The sequence below is a fragment of the Panicum virgatum genome, chromosome 1N, assembly GCF_016808335.1.
Source record: "Panicum virgatum strain AP13 chromosome 1N, P.virgatum_v5, whole genome shotgun sequence".
Lineage (NCBI taxonomy): Eukaryota > Viridiplantae > Streptophyta > Magnoliopsida > Poales > Poaceae > Panicum > Panicum virgatum.
The window spans coordinates 54,127,003-54,147,040 of record NC_053145.1 but is presented as its reverse complement, the minus strand read 5'-3'; the positions used below and the strand labels follow the sequence as shown (position 1 = coordinate 54,147,040).

Here is a 20,038-nt window from a genome sequence, read left to right as displayed (position 1 = left end):
ATTTACAGTCCATTTGTGTAATGCGATTTATTTTTTGACTACGTTTAATACATCATATAAGCGATTTACAAAAAATTTGCATTTTGGCTTTATGGATCTAAACAGGACCTAAGAAATATTACCCCGACTAGGCGTTTGTTTAGATGCACTCAAAATTTCAAAACTTTACAAAATTCTCCATCACATCGAATCTTTGAATGCATGCATGAAGTACTAAATGTAGCTAAACAAAATAATTAATTACACAGTTTGACTATAATTTGCGAGACGAATCTTTTGACTCTAGTTAATTTATGGCGGTACAATAATTACCAAATACAAATAAAAATGCTACAGTATTTTACACCAAAAACTTTTCGCGTGCCTATGACTCGCGTCGCCTTTCTGACCGATCGAGGGCCTTTTATTTACGGGAGTGGTCAATAGGGGAAGTAATGGCCTCCTTGGCTTTAGCAACTGAAGGATGAGGAATAGGAGTGAGCATGCATGCACGAATGGATGATCGGTCCAAGATGCGAGGGTGGATGTGCGAGTATGATGAGTGCCGCATGCTTTGGATCCGCGGCGTCCTAGTCAGACGGCACCGGACCGCGGTGGAGGCGGCGAGGCGTTTGCAAAGTTGCAACCGTCCCCTACACTTCTCTCCCAGCTCGCTTCTCCAGTAAGGCAGTAACCGATGCACTCGTGTCAAACACATGTGCAGCTGCAAATTGCCATGGGAAATCGGGATGCTGATTGCTGGGCACCAAAAGTTCGTTGTACTTGCTGACTTTTCAGTGATTATAGATAAAATGTTACTTATGGTTGGGCATTGCAAATTCCGTTGTAGTCTAGCTGGTTAGGATACTCGGCTCTCACCCGAGAGACCCGGGTTCGAGTCCCGGCAACGGAATTACTTTTTTTTTCTTTTTTATTTTTGTAGCATGTCCTGCACGTGCGTCGGCGGCCTTTCTTTATTTTTCCTTCAAACGGAGTGGCGTTTCCCGCCGTAGCACAGCAGGAGGCACCTGGCCCCGGCCCCCGGGTCCCTACTCCCTGCCTGTGCTTTGCTACGCCTATCATTACGGGATGGATAAAAATGGTGTTATCCGATCAGAAAACATGTAAGACACAAATGTTGGTCGGAATTTTTACAGGATAAGCATTGTCACAATCATAACGTGTACAAGTGTTGCTGGAAAACTTCCACAAGACGGAGCAGCATTTCATAAGCAGAGGTGGATACGGCTTGTAGTATTTTACAAAACATGGACGCCTTTTTTTTCATATAACTATGGCCGGTACAATATCTATTCGCTAAAGAAGGTACAATATCTATTTATAGTGGCATTGATAGATGCAATCGTTTAGAACACATGTGTATGCATGATTTGTTATTTCTTGTGCCAAGCACGTCTATTGCGTCACGATGTAGTCACCTAGCAGTAATTAACCAATTGGCCACGGCAAAGCAACATGATCTCATGCCTTCTTCATTCTGCACTACGGCCAACCTCGTGCAAACTACTCATTGATCATATTATGCGTTCAGTATTGTGGCATTCTGAAAATTAACAACACCTCCATTGAAATTTTCACCAAGCATGGTTGAAGGCTTAATAATCGAATTTGTGATGATTAAGTCTTCATACCCATCATGTGGGTGAAATGTTCCTTTTTGGAGTTTTTCTATAGAACTATACAATTGTAATAAGTTTTGGATTTAAATATAACGATGCTATATTTTAATCCAATTATTAAAAATAGAGAGTGGATGTTCCGGGAGGAAACATAATAGATTGAGAAAATTATTTTGCGAAGATGATTCACCATATGAGAAGATTTAGTAGGATAGGAGCGCCCTGCGGAGGCGGACCGGTAGTTGACTAGTTTTGTGAGGACATGATTTTGCATGTTTAATCAACAGCATTTAGAATTAGGGTACACGACTAACTGATTGGCATTGTCTAAGTTGGCATGTAAATACTCACTCCGTCCATAAAACTAGTCAAAGTACGTTTGAGCATCATTATTTACACCCGTTGCGAAGTATACTATAGTTTATTTATTTGATACGGTAGATATTAATAATTAATCTTCTCTATAAATTTGGTCAGAATTAGAATAATTTGACTTAGAACAAGCCTGGAACCCCTTATATTTATTGAAAGAGGGAGTAAATTTTTTAGAATGAACAACAATAATAAACTTTTCAATGAGGTGCATATCATCATTTAACTTCTAAAATTCTTGATGCCATTTTCTTTTTCTTTGTTTTTTTGCGAAACATAGTACGTGCACAAACACTCACAGTACTTTTTTTCTTTGATTACCACCAGAAGTTTATGTCCACTGAAAAAAGCAATTTGTGTTTGCTTGGCTCCTTTTATATTTGCTTCATCGTACAATAGATAGATTAATAATGAATAAGAAACGAACTGAAAACAATAGAGGAAATCAACTTACATACATTTTTTACTTAGAACTACTGGAGATAAATCAACATTAAAAACAATTAACTAATAGCAAAACATAGAATAATTCGAGGAAATCAAACCATTAATGATTCCAATGCTCTTCAAAGAATCGTACAGTTAGGAAACCTTCTGGAAACAAGTTTTCAAGCCTATTTACAGGCCCCTAGCAATACGTTCCCCGAAGGTTGGACGTACAGGTTAATCAATCCCTTAACTACTAATTATCATATACATACATGCTGCTCATATATATATATATATATATATATATATATATATATATATATATATATATATATATATATATATTCATTCATATATAAGACTAGTAGGAGTATAGGTTAAGTGTTTTCGATATGTATACTCAACGAATAAAAAATGGTTAATATGACCTTTCGCCTCACGCCTGAGTAGCCTTCTCCTCGTTGATCTCGGACGGAAGGCCAATCCCGACCTGCAGCCACGGCGAGGTCTCCCCAGCCATGTTCATGTCCTTGAGGTCACTGATCTTGGCTCGTTTGGCACTCGTGCTGTCCGCTTCGTCCTCCATGGCCGTGGCATCCCCCGCGTCGTCGTGGCCGCTCGTCGCCGTGTTGTTCATGTTGCTCGCGTTGCTGTGCCCCGCCCACGAGTGCATGTAGAGCGACGCCGGTGCGTTGAGGCTCAGCACGCTGTCGTTCAGCTCGGCCGCTTGCCTCGTGGCGGCCGGCTCCGCCGACGGGTTCGTTGGCACGTTGAGGTCGAGGAACGGGTCAGACGCGTCGAACATTGGGTGCCCCAGGGTGAGCTGCTGGCACATGGCGTGCATGACGTGGTCCTGGGTGACGAAGGGCTGGAGCTTGGCGACCGTGCCGGTCGGGTCGCCGGCGCCGGTCGTGAGCCAGTGGCACCGCTTGTGGCCGCCGAGGGCTTGCCCCGACATGAACACGCGATGGCAGATGGAGCACTCGTGCACCTTCCCCTTCTTCTTGAACGGCGCAACGGCGGAAGACGTCGCCGCCGGCACCTCGTCGGCAGCCATTTCCGGAGCTGCGGTGGCCATGACAACCACGCCGGCGGTCTCAGCATTGACCATGTTGCCTTCCACGTTGCCATCGACACCTGTAGTGTTCTGTTCGGTGCCGACGGTGGCTGGGATGGCATCGCCGACGACCTTGTCATTGGCGGAGGCGACGATGAGTTGTGGTGGATCGATGCGGTTGCTTTCTAGCTTTGCGGCGAAACACCCCTTGACTTTCTTGTGGGAGGCACGGTGCCCGCCGAGAGCCTGATGGGAGGTGAAGACCTTCTTGCACGCTTTGCACTCGAACATGCCGCGCGGCACGGTGGAGACGTGGTGCGGTAGTACCTGCGGTGGCGCCAGCAACTTGAGTTGGGGCACTACAGGGGTTACCATGGAGATGGGCTGCGGCACGAGGAGCTGATGATTCCTCTTCTCGTTCTTGGTCGCGCACGGCTCCTGGTCGACCTCGACGATGACATGGGGCCGCGCGGCGCTCGAAGCCGACGACGATAGCATGACGAGGAAGTTGGCGAGGTCCTCCTCTTCACTCGACGGGGCCGGCAACTGCTCCTCGACTGTCGTTATCGAGCCATTCCCGACGATCATGACCTTGGCGCAGCGCGTGCGTTTCTCTTTCGACCACCCCGCTGCCAGCGCCAGGTCCTCGCGATCGTTGGCGGCGTCGCCGTCCATATCGCCCTCCTCCTCATCGTAGTTGCACCTCCCGTGATCGAGCAAAGACTTCCACGACGTGAACTCCTTGCCGCAGTTCTTGCACACCCGGCAGTTCTTGAGCCGGCCTGGGTTGGTGCGGAGCGCGTACATGCGTTTCGCCGTCGCCGCCTCCGCCGCCGCGCTCCCCACCTCCGGAGAGTCGCCGGCGCCACACGGGCCCGCCGAGTCGTCGTCGAGCGCGTCGTCGGTGCTGAGACCGTCGTCGGCGACGCCATGCGCCCGCATGTGGCCGCCCAGCGCGCGCCCGCACATGAACCCCTTCTTGCACACCCTGCAGCGGTGCTTGTACGCTTGCGGCAGCACTGGCGGCGGCGGCGGAGGGGGCGGCGGCTGCGCCGGGACCAGCGGCATCCGCGCCAGCGGCTGCTGGTTCTCCATAACCATCGCCATGATCGATCGATCACGACTTGCTTCTGGACATCGCCATGATGCATGCAGTTGATGATCTGAGACGAGGCATTAAACTGAAGAAGAGGAGGAGCGGGCGCTGCAGCACTTATATACCTAGGACAGCGCGCCACAGCTAAAGATAGCGCCCGGTGAGCGGCTCCAATTGTGTCCGGTTTGGTCCTGTCGTCCCTGCCTGGACGGACGGGCCGGGGGACCTTCAAGCAGTGTTGACATCAACTAGGAGCTGCGCGTCACAAGCGCGGCCCCTTGGATCGATCAAGCGCGTCCGAGAGTTGCGCTGGTCCTGGCCGTTGTGGCGGACTACTACTCTTGTGGGCAACATCAACATGTGTACTAGTCTTTCGAAAAAAAAAGATATGGCAGGCCTACGGTTAGTACTAAGTTACTAACGGCACAGCCTGGCAGGTCAATTAGCACTCTTGGTGTAGAATTTGTCTCCGATCGAGCATTCAGGATCGAGGAGAACAGAACAAGATGGGTGAAAGTTGTACCGAATATCATAGCTTGTGGCATGCTTTGACCTAGAAGGACCGGTTTTGTGTGGTGGGTGCGGGTTTCTTCATAGGTTAATTAATTGGGTACCCGCTTCGTTTCATAAAGAGTGCAATTTTAGTTTTTTAGACAGATTAGTGGTGGTGTAAAGAGACTCTTATCCCCTTATTTGTTGGCCACATATAGTTAGTTTAGCATGCAAATCAAATCTAACCACTTATAATTAGCTAGGTAGTTGAGATCCAATTTCTAGAGTTACACTCTTTATGGAATTTGTTTTTTCAAATACTGGGATTGAACTTATCCTAGGACGGAAGATGTATGTAATATTGTAATTGTTACACTTCGGAGATACACTATTACTCGTCATATTAGAATCATATCATTACAAATTTTACATGTATTTGGGATCCGGCATTACCTACTCAATTTCTGTACTGAATTACATGTCCTTATCCTCTCTCTCTCTCTCTCTCTCTCTCTCTCTCTCTCTCTCTCTCTCTCTCTCTCTCTCTCTCTCTCTCTCTCATACCAGCACTACTTACGTGATTACGTCGCTATAGCAGTCGTACACTTCCTGCGACACAACGTGGTCAAGCAGCTACGCGGCTGGTCAAGTGTTAATATGGCGAGGCGAGCCTGGCGAGGAGATGTCGACATGTCGTGCCCGGTCGCCTTGACCTTTTTGTGTAGAGGCCAAGCGCTAATCTAGCTATCTGACAACGATTATGTTTAGTACTGCCATGGATCAGCCGGGTGCTGAGACGCGAGTTCGTTGCGTAGTGGGCAAGTTACAAATTACATTGACTAGGAAACAAATAAAGGTGGCCACAAGCTGGTATGCGTGCATTGCTTTGATCCGTGACTCCAGGGTAGGTGCCCTACGGGCGATCGATTGGGGTATGCATGAGCACGTCATGAGTCATGCAGCAGCGCCGACAGATGAACATGAGGAAGGGGGGAAGAGGGAGGGAAGGCCGAAGGAAAAAGATAAAGGTAATTTGATCAAGAAATTTTTATAAATGCAGCGAAAAAGAAAGAAATAGCATATCTCGAATAGTAATAGTGCATCTCCGAAGAGGAGTACTTGTGAGATTATAATAGCATGATTCTGATATAGCGAATGGTAATAGTGCATCTCCGAAACGTAACAATTGCAATGACACATACCTAATCAACCTTTTCTTCATTGACCCATATATTTGCATGGAGTGTTTTCTTCTTCTTATTATTATTATTTTCAAATTTTAGAAAGATAGAGGTTGATTTCTTAAAAGTCACAAAAATGGTTATATATCAGCTAATGAATGGCGCGAAACTTTTTGAAAACTATCCATGTACTAGGAAAACTTTTAGAAATCATATTTGTCATTTAAATGAGCGATAACTTAGGGCCTACTTTTTGTAGCTCTTTAAGCAACTTGTCAAACTGTATTTGGAAGATTACATAAAAGTTGTCCTATTATTTTTTTAATATTGCGTGTTAGTCGATGATTTTACAAAAAAAAATGTCCAATCGCCATCGGGGCGGGACAAATATTTTTTCCCTTGAATAAATGGAAAATATTCTTGCTTCATCAGAGAAGGAATAAGTCCTCAATTATCATATAAAAACTAGCCAAATGCTCCCATCAACAAATAAGAAAACTAAAATGCAATCATGAAACTCTAGAAGTCATCCTTGGGAAGCTAAGAAATGCATTGCGAAATTGTTGGCGCAATAATTTATTCTCCATAATACGCGTATTTTCCATCGACTTCGCCGTCGCATCGTATGCATACATAAGGACGGGCGAAGCTACACATCACCGTGATGGAATTAATTTTCATCGCCTGATGATGTCTTGGATAAAAACGGCCCACCGAAAAAGCAGCCCACGAACTCTCCTTCCCCTTCCTTGCCCCCGCGCAGCCTGCCATCCTCGTCTCCGGCGGCTCCCGCCGCCGGATTCGCTGCCGGCCTCTGCCCTAGCAAGGGTTTCACCATCTCCATGCCCTCACCCACCCCATGCCCTCACCTGGCCACCACTAAGATTCGTTGTTGTCTTCTTCACCACCAGCTCCATCATCGGCGAAGGTTGCCACACTCCCTCACCGCCTACCCCGTGCACCGGTTGTCCTTCGCCATCCGCAGCGGGCGGAGCCCCGCCGCCCCGCCCACAACCCGCCGCCATCCAAGGACCCTCCTCTACAATCGGGAGCAACACTGACCCCAACCCTGAACCCCCGAACCCAAAGACCCTAACCTGTCTCGCAAGTGCGAGAAAGAAGGTGGAGGAGCAGCTCGCGAGTATGAGGAAGGAGGAGGAGGAGCGAGCGAGCGAGAAGAAAGAGGAGGAGAAGCTAGCTGCTGGGCTGTGTTGGGCCGAATTGTAGCGTGAGCGTATGCAAGTGCACAGACTGACAGACGTATGTGACAAGTTCTATATGGGCTTGCTTTCACGCTGTTTGGTTGTGAGGCAGTAAGACTAGGGCGCATGCGCATGCATGCATGCATGCGTAATGCAATGTTGGGTCGTGACGGTTCTTTAACCCAAGGAATTAACGTGCACGCGTTTCTTGACGGAATTGGACTCAGTACGTGATCGGCAAGGCAGTGCAGTCAGTCAGTCAGTAAACCAAAGAAAAACGACTAAACGAAGGCAAGGACCGTTGGGAGTCAGTTTAAATACGGACTTGATTCGCAGGGTTAGTTCCATGGTTTCTTTGGAAACCTGACAACTGGGCATGACTTTCTAAAAGGAAAAACAGCAGTAGAAAGAATAGTTTGCACTCATGTACCGTCACTTAAATCCTCTGCTCAATCGTTTTCGCTTGCGGCACCCACTCTGTCCAGCTGGAAAACATCTCAGTCTGCCATAGAAAATTTCATTATTATATTTTTGGTGGTGCCGTCCATGGCAAAGTGATGATAGAGCATGTTTATAGGAGCCGGAGAGGAATGGGTCTTTCCACAAATATGATTACTTGTTGCAAAATATCAATGGGTACTACAAAGAGGGTCATGAAACGAAAGCATATCAGATGTTTAAAAAGATCTCCCGGAAAGAGACGTGTGCTTATGTAATTCATGTGGCTTTAATCCGTTGCAATGTACCTATTACCACCACAACATTAGAACAGGGTCTTATGCCATATTAGCCCACATGTCATTCCACGGCCCATAGTTATCAAAACAGCACGGTTCGGGAAGTTGCGAGGCAAACGGAGGCCCAAATCCCATGCTGGACTTTCGTCATGAGACTTGCCTGCCTGTATGAGCTTTCTGTTCTGTAGGAGGCACCGATATTTTTTTTCCAAGAAGAAAGGCAATATTCCACGGCCCATAGTTATCAAAACAGCACGGTTCGGGAAGTTGCGAGGCAAACGGAGGCCCAAATCCCATGCTGGACTTTCGTCATGAGACTTGCCTGCCTGTATGAGCTTTCTGTTCTGTAGGAGGCACCGATATTTTTTTTCCAAGAAGAAAGGCAATTGACTTGAAGCAGATATGGACGGACTCGATTTCAGTTTGCTGAGCGTTGGGACTAACGGAGGAATTAGATGAAGTATGGCCGTTTAAACCGGGCCTGACAATTGGAAAAAATAGGATGTTGGCATTCGAAGAAACATTATCCATCTTTTGTTAGAAGAAATTTAAGATGCCATATTAGATTAAGCTAAGGCTTAACACCTCGTGTTTGGAACTTTTTTTTTTGAAATTGGAAACATGATCTTCCATTAAACATTGGCTCCAAGTTTATCACCGGGGAGGCTTTGTTTAGATGCTGTAAAAATTTGGACGACGAAATTTACTGTAGCAATTTCCAACCGAAAATTACAAGGGCTAAATCTGATCTAATTATAAAACTAACTAGGCGTATAACCCGCGCATTTGCGCGGCTAGTATTAAAAATTTAAAAATTCGCATGTCATTGTATCCCTACTTAAAGATTATACTATTTTTTACTATACATCACTCTGTTCATTATCGTAAATTATATCTTATTGTTGGTTAAAACAATTCAAATATCATCTACCTATAATAACAATTTGATTTTTTGAGCTTTAATAATATTATGCATGTAATTATTCTTATTTTCGTTTTATTTTGATTAATTGTTGTTAGCTAAATGGTATTTTATTTCATAATGACATTGGTGGGTGATTTTTAATTAGGCACATGGGTATTTTGGGCTAATTTTATCATAATGGCAGTGGTGGGTAATTTTTATTTTTCTATTTTTCTCCAATTAACGTGAAAATTTCTAGGCCTTGAGTGCGAACGTGGAGGCTCCGTTTTGGCCAAATAATAAGATAATAGATGATATGGATGGACGGAAAATCGCTTGACGAATCTATTAAGCCTAATTAATCCATCATTAGAGCATGTATTTGTTGGGGAAGCCACCTTCGCTCGTCGCCAAAGAGCGACCGACAGGAAGGCGAAGGGATCTGGTCTGGCGAAGTCAGCGTTAAAGTCGAAGGGGAATTCGTCCGAAGACCCCGGAGTGAAGACAGCCGAAGACCGTCAAAGGGACGGAGTTCTCGACGAAGGCGGAGGGCGAAGCGAAGCCATTTCTCCGGACCTCCCTTCGGTGAAGTCGGATAAAGCCGTCGAAGGTCTCAATGACGAAGGGGCGCGAAGCGAAGCAGGCCCACTGTCAGGAAACTGTACAGGATGTCGAGTCCAGGTGTATACACATTGTCGGTTTTGTAACATTACTAGAATACTCCTGAAATATTCCTAGATGTTGGCAGTTAGGGGTGTTTGTGGGTTTTTGGGCCAACGAGTAGGTGAGCCGTTGGGCTATAAATACCCCTTGTAACCATATGATGGGATTTGAACACAGAAGTAATTTCTCCCGCGCATTGATTTTCATGCTGTCACTATAGTTGTTAACTTTCTACCAGGGCTTCGACCTCATCATCCGGGCTGTTGTGATTCTCCCTCACCTCGAAGGGTATCCTCCACCAATAGTTTTGGCGCCCACCCGCGGTTCATTCCGACACGACCACATGGCAGCGAAGAAGAAACCCAACACTGGCACTTCGGAGGAGGCTAACGCCTCGACCAAAGCCCGGCCTTTGACGAACAATGCCCTCATCACGACGAACAACGACAACAACGACGAAGACCAAGGTAAAGACATCGAGGTCGAAGACCTTGCTGAAGGGGCATTCGAGGTCGACCTCTAAGACTTGGGAATCACCACCGAAGACATCCAAGCCATGAAGAGAATCGACGCACGCCTCGCTGAGTGTCTGCGTCACGCGCAGCAAGCTCAAGCTGGCACGTCAAACGTGCCGATGACAACAAGATCAAAGTGCAAAGGGCAGGAACTCACTGCGCAAGAGCTGGAAGAGTAACTCAACAACCTCAGAGAAGAAGAGCTTCGCTGCAAGGCCATGCGGCAAGCCATCCGTGAAGCCCATGCCGCAAGCGCCTCAGCCCCAAAGGCTTTGCCAACATCCTGTTTTCATCGAAGAAGAGCCGTACTCAGACAAAGAGGAAGGCAAATATGTAATACCGCATCAGCATCGGCCACAACAAGGCCTTGGCACGCCTCTCTCGGCGGAGTTCGAAGAGCTCCCGTGGCCTCCACGCTTCAACCCAACAATCCTCCCACAGTTTGACAGAGACTCCGACCCAAAAGATTTCCTCCTCAAGTATGAAGCAGCAATCGAAGCGACCGGAGGCGGCCCTGCTTGTAAGGTCAAAGCATTCGTTCTTTCGCTGAAGGGCCCCGCTCAACATTGGTACTCCAATCTCCCAACCGGCCACATTCACACCTGGGACCAGCTGCGAAGAGAGCTAACTGCTGCGTTCAGGGCGCCGAAGCCCGACGAAGTCAACTCATGTGACTTCCACAACTTGAAGCAAGAGGGATCCACCCTGCAAGAGTACTTGCACCGCCTTGTTAGGCTTCGCGCAAGGGCCCCAGACGTAGTAGAGAAGATCATCATCGAAGCCGCCATCGCGGGCTTATGCCTTGGCCCATGCGGAGAATACCTCGAGCGCCGCAAGCCGAAGACCCTGAACAGGCTCTTCGAGATTATGCAAGAATACTGCATTTCAGATAAGGGTAAACGCCGAAGAATCGAAGAGATGAATGAGAAGAGATCGCGCAATCGTGACCGAGCGAAGCCGCACCAGGCTGAATAGACAAAGACCCCGAAGGCCGTGAACACGGTCTCCGGTGATGAAGCAAGCGACTCCCAGCCTCAAGGCAACAAAGGAGGGAGGAGCGACCAAGGCAATTCCAACCGCGGCCGCGGAGAAAACTCGGGCCGAAGGCAGAAAGTACCTGACAGAGGTAGATCTACGTACCTCCCTACCGAGTGGGGTCACCGAACCCAGGAGACTACCCTGCTCGATGACTCGGCTACAACTACTCGGCGTGCAGGACTTGGCTGTGTGCAGAAGAGGATCCTCAGAGGATTAGGATGAGAGGCTCCAACTAGAAGCCCGCATACCTAGGGATCTTAACCGACCTCCTTCCTTGTAAAACAACCCGAATATATCATTCCTTGTACCCCTATGGCTCCTGGTCTATATAAGGGAGACGTAGGCCGACCCATAGGGGGACACACTCTCTCTCTCTCTCCACTTTTCGCAGTATTCCACAAACCCTAATACAACCCTGAACACAGGACGTAGGGTGTTACGCTCATTGCGGCCCGAACCTATCTAAGTCCCTGCGTCTACGTGTTACCATCGAGCTCTTGGTCCTGAGATCCCCATCCTGAAACTCTACCGCCGGGTACACCCCTGGTGGACTGGCCGGAATAACAATCCGACAGTTGGCGCGCCAGGTAGGGGCCTCAGGGCTCATATGTCGAGTTCAATGGCAGCCAACACCGGCGTCGTCTTCTCCGCCAGCGTCACCGCCCAGATGGAGGCGACAGTCGGCTTCTCCTTCGCCTTCGAAAACTTCCCAGAGGTCACGATTCCCAAGAACCCCGCTTCCGGGTCCCCCGCCACCGGAGGCAATGTCTTCGCTGGGGTTAGATCCGATCTAACTCCCCAAGCACCCGCCACCCCTCGGATTCCTGAATTCGAGAGCTTCGACATGGCGATCACGCCAACCAAGGTGACAAGTCGCCCTGATGAGTTTGCTGATGATCTGATCTTCCAGATAGATCGCGTTAGTAGATCCATCACCGAGTGCATTCGACTCAGCGAACTCGCGCTTCACCACCGAAACGACCCTGACCGTGTTCTCCGTGAACTCAGCAGCGCTCCCACCAGGGACAGATTCGATCTGGTGACTCCGAGATCTACTGCGCCTAGGGTTCCCGAACTCGAGGCGGACTACACGACGACCACTCCTTCCTGGATGACCCGTCGTCCAGCCAGATCTGCCAACGATCTTATCTCGCAGATAGATAGAGTTGGCAGATCCATCGCCGAGTGCGTCAGGCTCGGCGAGGACACTCTTCGGCACTGCAACGACCCGGATTGGATCCCTTTCGGGCTCCGCAACGCTGTTATGACGTACTCGGACTAGATCCGAGTGCGACTACCCGACCCGACTGCCTTCAGTCAGATCCGATCTGACCTGACCTCAGAAGAGGAACTTGGCTTCCAACACGCCTCGTTCACCCTCCCGCCCAACCGCTCATCTGCGACGGAGCATCGCCGGATCTTCATCGTCTCCGACAACTCCGACACTCGTGAAAACGAGACCGACGAGGAGAAGGCTCAATGACTCCGTCGCAACGAGGTTCGCGCCGACATGAGGCGCAATGATGCGGCTATTGATCGGGCCAATCGCGACCTGGAGAATGCCGAACGCCGCAACCCCAGGAATCGGCACTCTCCGATCCGGCCCCGCAACCTCGACGCCGACTTCATCCTCAACTACAACGGCCAAGATGTCTTCGCTACGCCATCGGCCAACCTCGCCGCAATGTTCCAGGTTCTCGAGGGTCTTCAGGAGACCCCCGAGATCGTCAAGGCTCGCGCTCGTCTGCACGTGGCCGCCACGCAAGCCCAGCAGCTGCGCAAGGACAACTCAGCCTACCGCGCCTAGTCGAACCACCACTCGACACGACCGCACGGCGACGACGGAGAGGTCAACCAGGGCGACCTTCGCGACCAACTCAACCAGCAAGATCTGCGTCAGCGCATCAACAATCGCCACCGCCAACGCGACTCCGCTGAGCATGAGCAACGTCGCCAGTATGATGAGGAACACGGAGACTCCGACGTCGACCGTGGCCACCGGGGCGGCAGACGTCCACAACGACCCCACAGCGACAACGACCCCGGCAACGATCTCGACAGCTTCTCCGCTTTCTCCCGTCGGCTCCGGGCCATCCAGTGGCCCGCCACCTTCAAGCCAACCGGGATAGAGAAGTACGACGACGAGTCGGACCCCAGGACGTGGCTACATACTTCCCGGTCATGATGGGTCCCCAAGCTCTCAACTGGCTCGAAGCGCTCCCCGCTGGCTCCATCAACAGCTGGCATGATCTCTGCAATGCCTTCGTCCAGTACTACCATGCATCCTGCTCGGGTCCCAAAACCAGATGGGATCTGGCAAGTGTTGTGCAACAACTGGACGAGTCCCTCCGCGACTACATCAAGAGGTACTTTGTTAACCGTAATACCATTACGGAAGCTGATGACAGGGATGTCATCCACTACTTCAACGAAGGCCTCCACAACATCGAACTGTGGAGGAAGATGTTTGAGACCTACCCCAACACCATGGGCGACATGATGACGGTTGTCAACAAGCACGCCGACATGGAAGAAGCCAAGCGGGCCCGCCGCCGGCACAAGAACGACTACTCCGAGCGTCCCCCTCAGTGGAACAACCTCGTCATGGGAAGAAGCATGACCGCGCCGAGTCGTACAAGAACCGGGACCACAAGCGTGGCCCCGAGAACACCATCGCCATCGCCGAACAACCCCAATTCCGCTCCACCCTCAACCAAGCAGACCTAGACCGGCTCCTGGATGGCAAGTATCCTTGGCACAAGGACGCAAACCACACCGCCCGGGAGTGCCGAGCACTCTCTAACGGCATCATCAAGGACGACAACCCCAAGCGACCCCGCCGCGATGACCGCGACAGGCCGGTGGTTCCAGAACCACCCGGGCGCGCCCACAGAGGCGCAACTCGCCCAGGCGAGACGACGATGACCAGAGGGAAGATTCCCCAGGGAGCTTCCAGGAAGAAGACAGTGCCGTCAACTTCATATACGGCGGCCCCAGCAAGCCATCATGCCGGCGCAAGCTCAAGCTGGATGATCACGAAGTCAACCTGGTGTTCACGCACCCGATTGAACCCCTCCGGTGGTCGGAGACGCCGATCACCTTCGACCGCCGCGACCACTGGGTCCACCTACCCAAGCCGGGTGCTTACCCCCTCGTGGTCAGCCCGGTGGTGAGCCAAGTCCGCCTGGCCAAAGTACTCGTCGATGGAGGCAGTGCCCTCGACATCATCTTCGCCAGCACATTGCAGAGTATGGGCTACGACACGGCATCCCTGGTCCCATCTGACCAGGCCTTCTACGGCATCATCCCTGGAGCCGGGTCGACTATGGTCGGCCGGGTCACCCTGCCGGTCACCTTCGGCACAACAACTACCGCACAGAGTACGTCAACTTCGAGGTCGCCGAGTTCGAGACTTCCTACCACGCCATCCTAGGAAGACCCTCCCTCGCCAAGTTCATGGCGATCCCCAACCACACGTATCTTCTCCTGAAGATGCCAGCTCCAAAGGGGGTCCTCTCGGTCTACGGAGATCTTCAGACCTCCTACGCGTGCGAGGCCAAAAACATCGAGCTCTCCGACACCCTAGAATGATCCAGGAACACGGTTCTTGTTGCTCAGGCAGCAAAGAACCTCCCAGCAGATCAGCAGCAAATCCCCGCCAAGGAGCCAACTTCTGAGTCACAGCTCACGCCAGCCGTGGCGACCAAGACCATCGTCCTCCGGGATGATGAACTGCACAAGACCGCCGTGATCGGGCCAGCCTCGACTCGGCGTAGGAAGGCGCACTCACCTCCTTCCTCCGTGAGAATTGGGACATCTTCGCATGGAAGCCATCTGACATGCCCGGGGTCCCAAGGGAGGAGGCTGACCACTCCTTAGATCTGGACAAGAAGGCGAAGCCCGTCAAACAATGGCTCCGCCGCTTCGCGCAAGATCGTTCAAGCACTCAACAGCCCTACGGTCAAGATGGAAGAGGAACCTCCCACAAAGCCCGACTTGGTCCCGGCCATAGGACAGGAGGTCCTAACCCTTGATACCGACTGGCGCTCCCCAATTATCGACTTCATCAAAAACAACAAAAGCTACCCAATAGGAAAGGAACACGAGAAGCTTGCTCGCCGATCAAGCAACTATGTCGTCATAGGAATCAAGCTGTTCAGGCACTCGGCTTCCTCAGGAACCCTGTGCAAATGCGTTGCACAGGACGAAGGAGTCCGACTCCTTAGCGATATCCACTCGGGTATCTGCGGCAACCACGCGGGCACCTCTACCCTCGTTTGGAAAGCCTTTCGATCAGGCTTCTACTGGCCCATGGCTCTGGCCGAAGCCCGAAACATCATCATGCGATGTCCCGGGTGCCAGTTCTTCTCCAAGCAGCAGCATGTCCCGGCTCAGGCCTTACGGACCATACCGCCGTCCTGGCCATTCGCTTGCTGGGGACTCGACTCGGTGGGGCCCCTAAAGACGGCCGTCCGGCTACTGTTGGGGAAGCCACCTTCGCTCGTCGCCAAAGACCGACCGACAGGAAGGCGCAGGGATCCGATCTGGCGAAGTCAGCGTTAAAGTCGAAGGGGAATTCGTCCGGAGACCCCGGAGCGAAGACAGCCGAAGATCGTCGAAGGGACGGAGTTCTCGACGAAAACGGAGGGCGAAGCGAAGCCATTTCTCCGGATCTCCCTTCGGTGAAGTCGGATAAAGCCGTCGAAGGTCTCAGCGACGAAGGGGCGCGAAGCGAAGCAGGCCCACTATCAGGAAACTGTACGGGATGTCGAGTCCAGATGTAATCCACTACACGTTGTCGGTTTTGTAACATTACTAGAATACCCCTAGAATATTCCTAGATGCTGCCAGTTAAAGGGTGTTTATGGTTTTTGGGCCAACGAGTAGGTGAGCCATTGGGCTATAAATACCCCTTGTAACCGTATGATGGGATTTGAACACAGAAGTAATTTCTCTCGCGCATTGATTTTCGTGTTGTCACTGTTGTTGTTAACTTTCTACCGGGGCTTCGCCCTCATCATCCGGGCTGTTGTGATTCTCCTTCACCCCGAATGGTATCCTCTACCAACAGTATTATTGTAGCAGTTTAGTGTCTAATCATGACCTAATTAGGTTCATTAGATTCGTCTCGTAATTTACAAGTAAATTGTGCAATTAGTTTTTTATTTTGTCTATATCTAATTCTCCATGCAGACATCGTAATACTCGATGTGACATTTTTGAAAGTTTGAATTTTGAATCCAAACAAGATCTAAATATGTTACAAATTCCAACGCTTGGTCCATAGACATGTTCGAAGCCACAACTGCCTCCAAGGCAAGACAGCACTGCGACTGCGATTAGTGTTTCTTTTTAGTAGTAGTATGCTGCCGAGTAGGGCGGGCGGCAGGGCGTGCCGCCACGGTGCAGGAGCGGGGAGCACCTTTCGGCCCGGATTGCGGCTGCCGCGCGAGGACGAACGGCCGAGTTTGCAGTCAGTTCCGCAGCAGCAGTCTGGTGCATGCTGTTGGTCGGTGCCGGTATAGGGCAGGACCATGCGGGCTTCACGTCTCCCGCCGCCGCCGGTGCCGGTATCGGCGGGGTGCCCCGAAAATTCCTCAATTCACGGCGGCAGTGTCAGGGGCGACCCTGAACTGAACTGCCTGAGGCCGGAGCACCCAGAGGGGCTTGGCCGCGCAAGACAGTCCGCGGTGCCGATCCACACCATTCGTTGAAGTTTAACTTTTGCCGGCCGCTAAAAATTTACTGTCACTGTTAGCTACTGGTCGTGCAAGATTCGAGGGAGGATAAAATATCAGTCAGCTGAAAACTCCAACGAATTAGCCAGGATTCATGGGGCACTAGAAACAGACTCTGAGATTAATCTGCCTGCTGCATCGTGCCTAGCATGCAGCAGCTTGCAGCAGTACACCGGGTCAAAGAGAAGGAAAGCATTCCATGTGCGAGCGGGTAGTAGTACTTGTGAACAAACGCCCATGGCTACCCTACATCCACGTGTCTTGGGTCGAGCACCAACCAAGGTGAGGTCCCCAACGAGGTGTGCTCCTTGCCCGCGAGTCGAGCCTACACGTGGGCCCCGTCCCAACGACCAACTAACCGCCACCACTTTTGAGCGCACACCCCCGAGCCTGATGCCTGCACAAAGGTCTCATGTTTAAGCCATTCCATCTTCTAGTACTAGTGGGCTAGTGTCAAATAAACAAATGCAATTTGAACTGCATGTCCTTCCTTCTTTTTAACCACTGGTCTTCCTCCTTTTTAATCAAACGCCCCCATGTTGAACTGCATGCGTTTCCTGTTACTTCAGTAAGGATCAGGGTAAGTATAATTCTAACCTTGCATGCCAAGAAAAGTTAGCCCATGGCCCATGCACTCCCAAATTCACCAGGTCTCAAACAGCTCAGTGGGCAAAAGCACATACCAATGGTCACACTCCCGATTCAGTTTGAGGCTTTCAGCCCTCGAATCTGATTCAAAAGCTAAGCATTGCAGTTTTTTTTCCGGAATCAAAGAGCTTTGGATCACATAGCATCGCGAGAGAGCTGCAAGCGCTACCGACCACAGATCAAAAGTGGAATTCCGAAGTGCAGCTCAGGGCTCGAGACACACTTCTCAACTTTCTGAACCCAAGGCGCTCCACAGCAAAACGGGCCTGCATTCCGCCCTGAACACCGCAAAAGCTCTGCGTGATTTGTAAAGCGCCTCGCATCGACCGACCGCTCACATGGCACCCGGATCAAAACTATTCGGCCGTCACCAGCATCTTTCAAAGAAACTAAAAAAACAATTGTGAAACGTGAGCATGCAGCGATGTGCAGCAGAGTTCAGAGCTGCAAAAGTTGTAGAGGCATCAGCTCAACCTGCTAATGGTTTAGGTTAAAATCGATTGTGGTGGTTCGGATTTTGTATTGAGTCCATTTCAATTTGGTGAGAAATGATTTCTCTAGCAATTAATTTGGTTTGGTTTGGTTTCACAAGAGAAACGGTTTGTTTTGGTTTTAGTCATTGATGCTACTGAGTGACTGCTCTCATAACGTAGGGTCCACGAGTAGGTTTAGCTACACTATTTTGCACAGAGTAGCTACCAGTCATACTGAGTCGTCTCAAAAAATTTCAGTCAATTTCGATAAAAAATTTATAGTGTGTACGCGATGTTTTATTTCCGGGGTCTGGCTCTTGACGTGGGATCCACGTGTAGTTTTAGCCACACTGCTTTACATAGAGTAGCGGCCATCATATTGAGTCATCTCCAAAAATCCCAATCAATTTCGATAAAATTTTATAGTGTGAACGTGAGATTTTGTTTTTAGGGTCCGGCTCTTGATATGAGACCTACATATATGTCTAACCTTCTAGCAGACACAAATGGTGTGGTTTGGTTTTGTTTTTACCTAGTATGGATTGGTTTGGAGTAGTTTATGTAAATATATTTAATAAAAATAGTTTGGTGCAGTTTTGGTTTGGATCCTAAACCATTACCACCCTGAGCAGCAGCAACCATTACCACCCTGAGCAGCAGCCAGCAGCAGGGCACGAACATTCTCCTTCGCTGGCGCAGAGGATGGTCGGCGCGCTTCAGCTTCAGGCTTCAGGCCTTCAGCCGACGCATCGACCGCTCGTGCGTGACAGGTAGGCAGTGGTATCGATCCTCTGTAGAATAGAACTGATCAAAGGCTCGCTCTGACAGAATGATGAGCTAGCCAACCGTGCGTCGGAGAAAGGAGCGTATCGGATCAACATGGCTCGGAAAATTCGTAAACAATCCTTGATGTCTCAACTGCCTGATGGCAGCTACCTCGCCTGTTCATCGAAATCCCCCGCGTTGGAGAGGACGCCATCGCCTCCATGTCTCCATCATCCAAGGGTCGCCGGCCTCCATGTCTCCTCCATGTGCACAACTAGCAACAGATTATGAGACTCTTGGTCCCTTGTCAGATTCCACGCCCTCAAATCGCGTGCGTCGTGCCCCACTGGTAGTTCGTTGCCTTTTATTTTGATTGACCGCTCGACCTACTGCATAATTAAGTTTCTCTTGTTTAGACTCGGGATATGATATCCTTTGACTAGGAGCATTTTCATAACGTACTAGCTAAAATCCCTCTTAGCAATACTACTACTGCGCAAGTCACCATACTAGCTAAAATCCTCTACATAGTACTCTACGTTTCGCACACAAATCAAAACTTTTCTGCACCTAGGCTAGAGGATCCGGTCCTCAGATAGAAAAAAGTTGCAAATATATCCTATTTCAATTTGCAAATACCAGTTCTAGCATCTCTTGGACTTTGTTCTATGTTACTCAAATTGAACTTGGAACTTCTTTGAGACTTGAGAGTACAAGTCTGCTACTTGCAACAGAGCTAAAGCCACTCACGTTTCATACTACCCCAAACAGTGTGCACTCACAACTACATGCACAGTTTCAGATTATGCACAGTGTGCTTATTTCTCAGCATTTGTGTTCCCAATTGTACTTCTTTCTTTCAAATAAGCACAGTTGCTAGTTCTACTTCATAATCCATTTTTGGCTGAAATTAGCTCGTCCTGTGGCATTATTTGTAGGCCAGACCTGCAGAAAATTAATGCTGTGTTTAGCCTTTTTCTCGCGAGCACACCAACTGGGCACGTTCCCCCCACTAATTCAGCCGGCAGGATCCCCAAAATTTCTTGCCACGTACGTCTGCATCCCCCACCAAGGTGCCTATAAATACCCCTCAGGTGGCAACTCACCAG

The 20,038-nt window shown here is 49.9% G+C and overlaps 1 protein-coding gene and 1 non-coding gene across 2 annotated transcripts; one reads left to right on the top strand and one right to left on the bottom strand.

The window, feature by feature from the left end:
- Positions 1-819: 819 nt before the first annotated feature.
- TRNAE-CUC lies at positions 820-892 on the top strand. The gene has a single exon. It is a non-coding gene; the product is annotated as a tRNA-Glu (tRNA).
- Positions 893-2,856: 1,964 nt separating this feature from the next.
- Positions 2,857-4,584, bottom strand: LOC120653679. Its single transcript, XM_039931368.1, has one exon. It carries the CDS (start codon positions 4,582-4,584, stop codon positions 2,857-2,859), a length of 1,728 nt encoding a protein of 575 aa, XP_039787302.1.
- Positions 4,585-20,038: the final 15,454 nt, after the last annotated feature.

Coding starts and splice junctions, on each gene's coding strand:
- LOC120653679 (XM_039931368.1), bottom strand. CDS start 4,584: ATGGCGATGGTTATGGAGAACCAGCAGCCGCTGGCGCGGATGCCGCTG.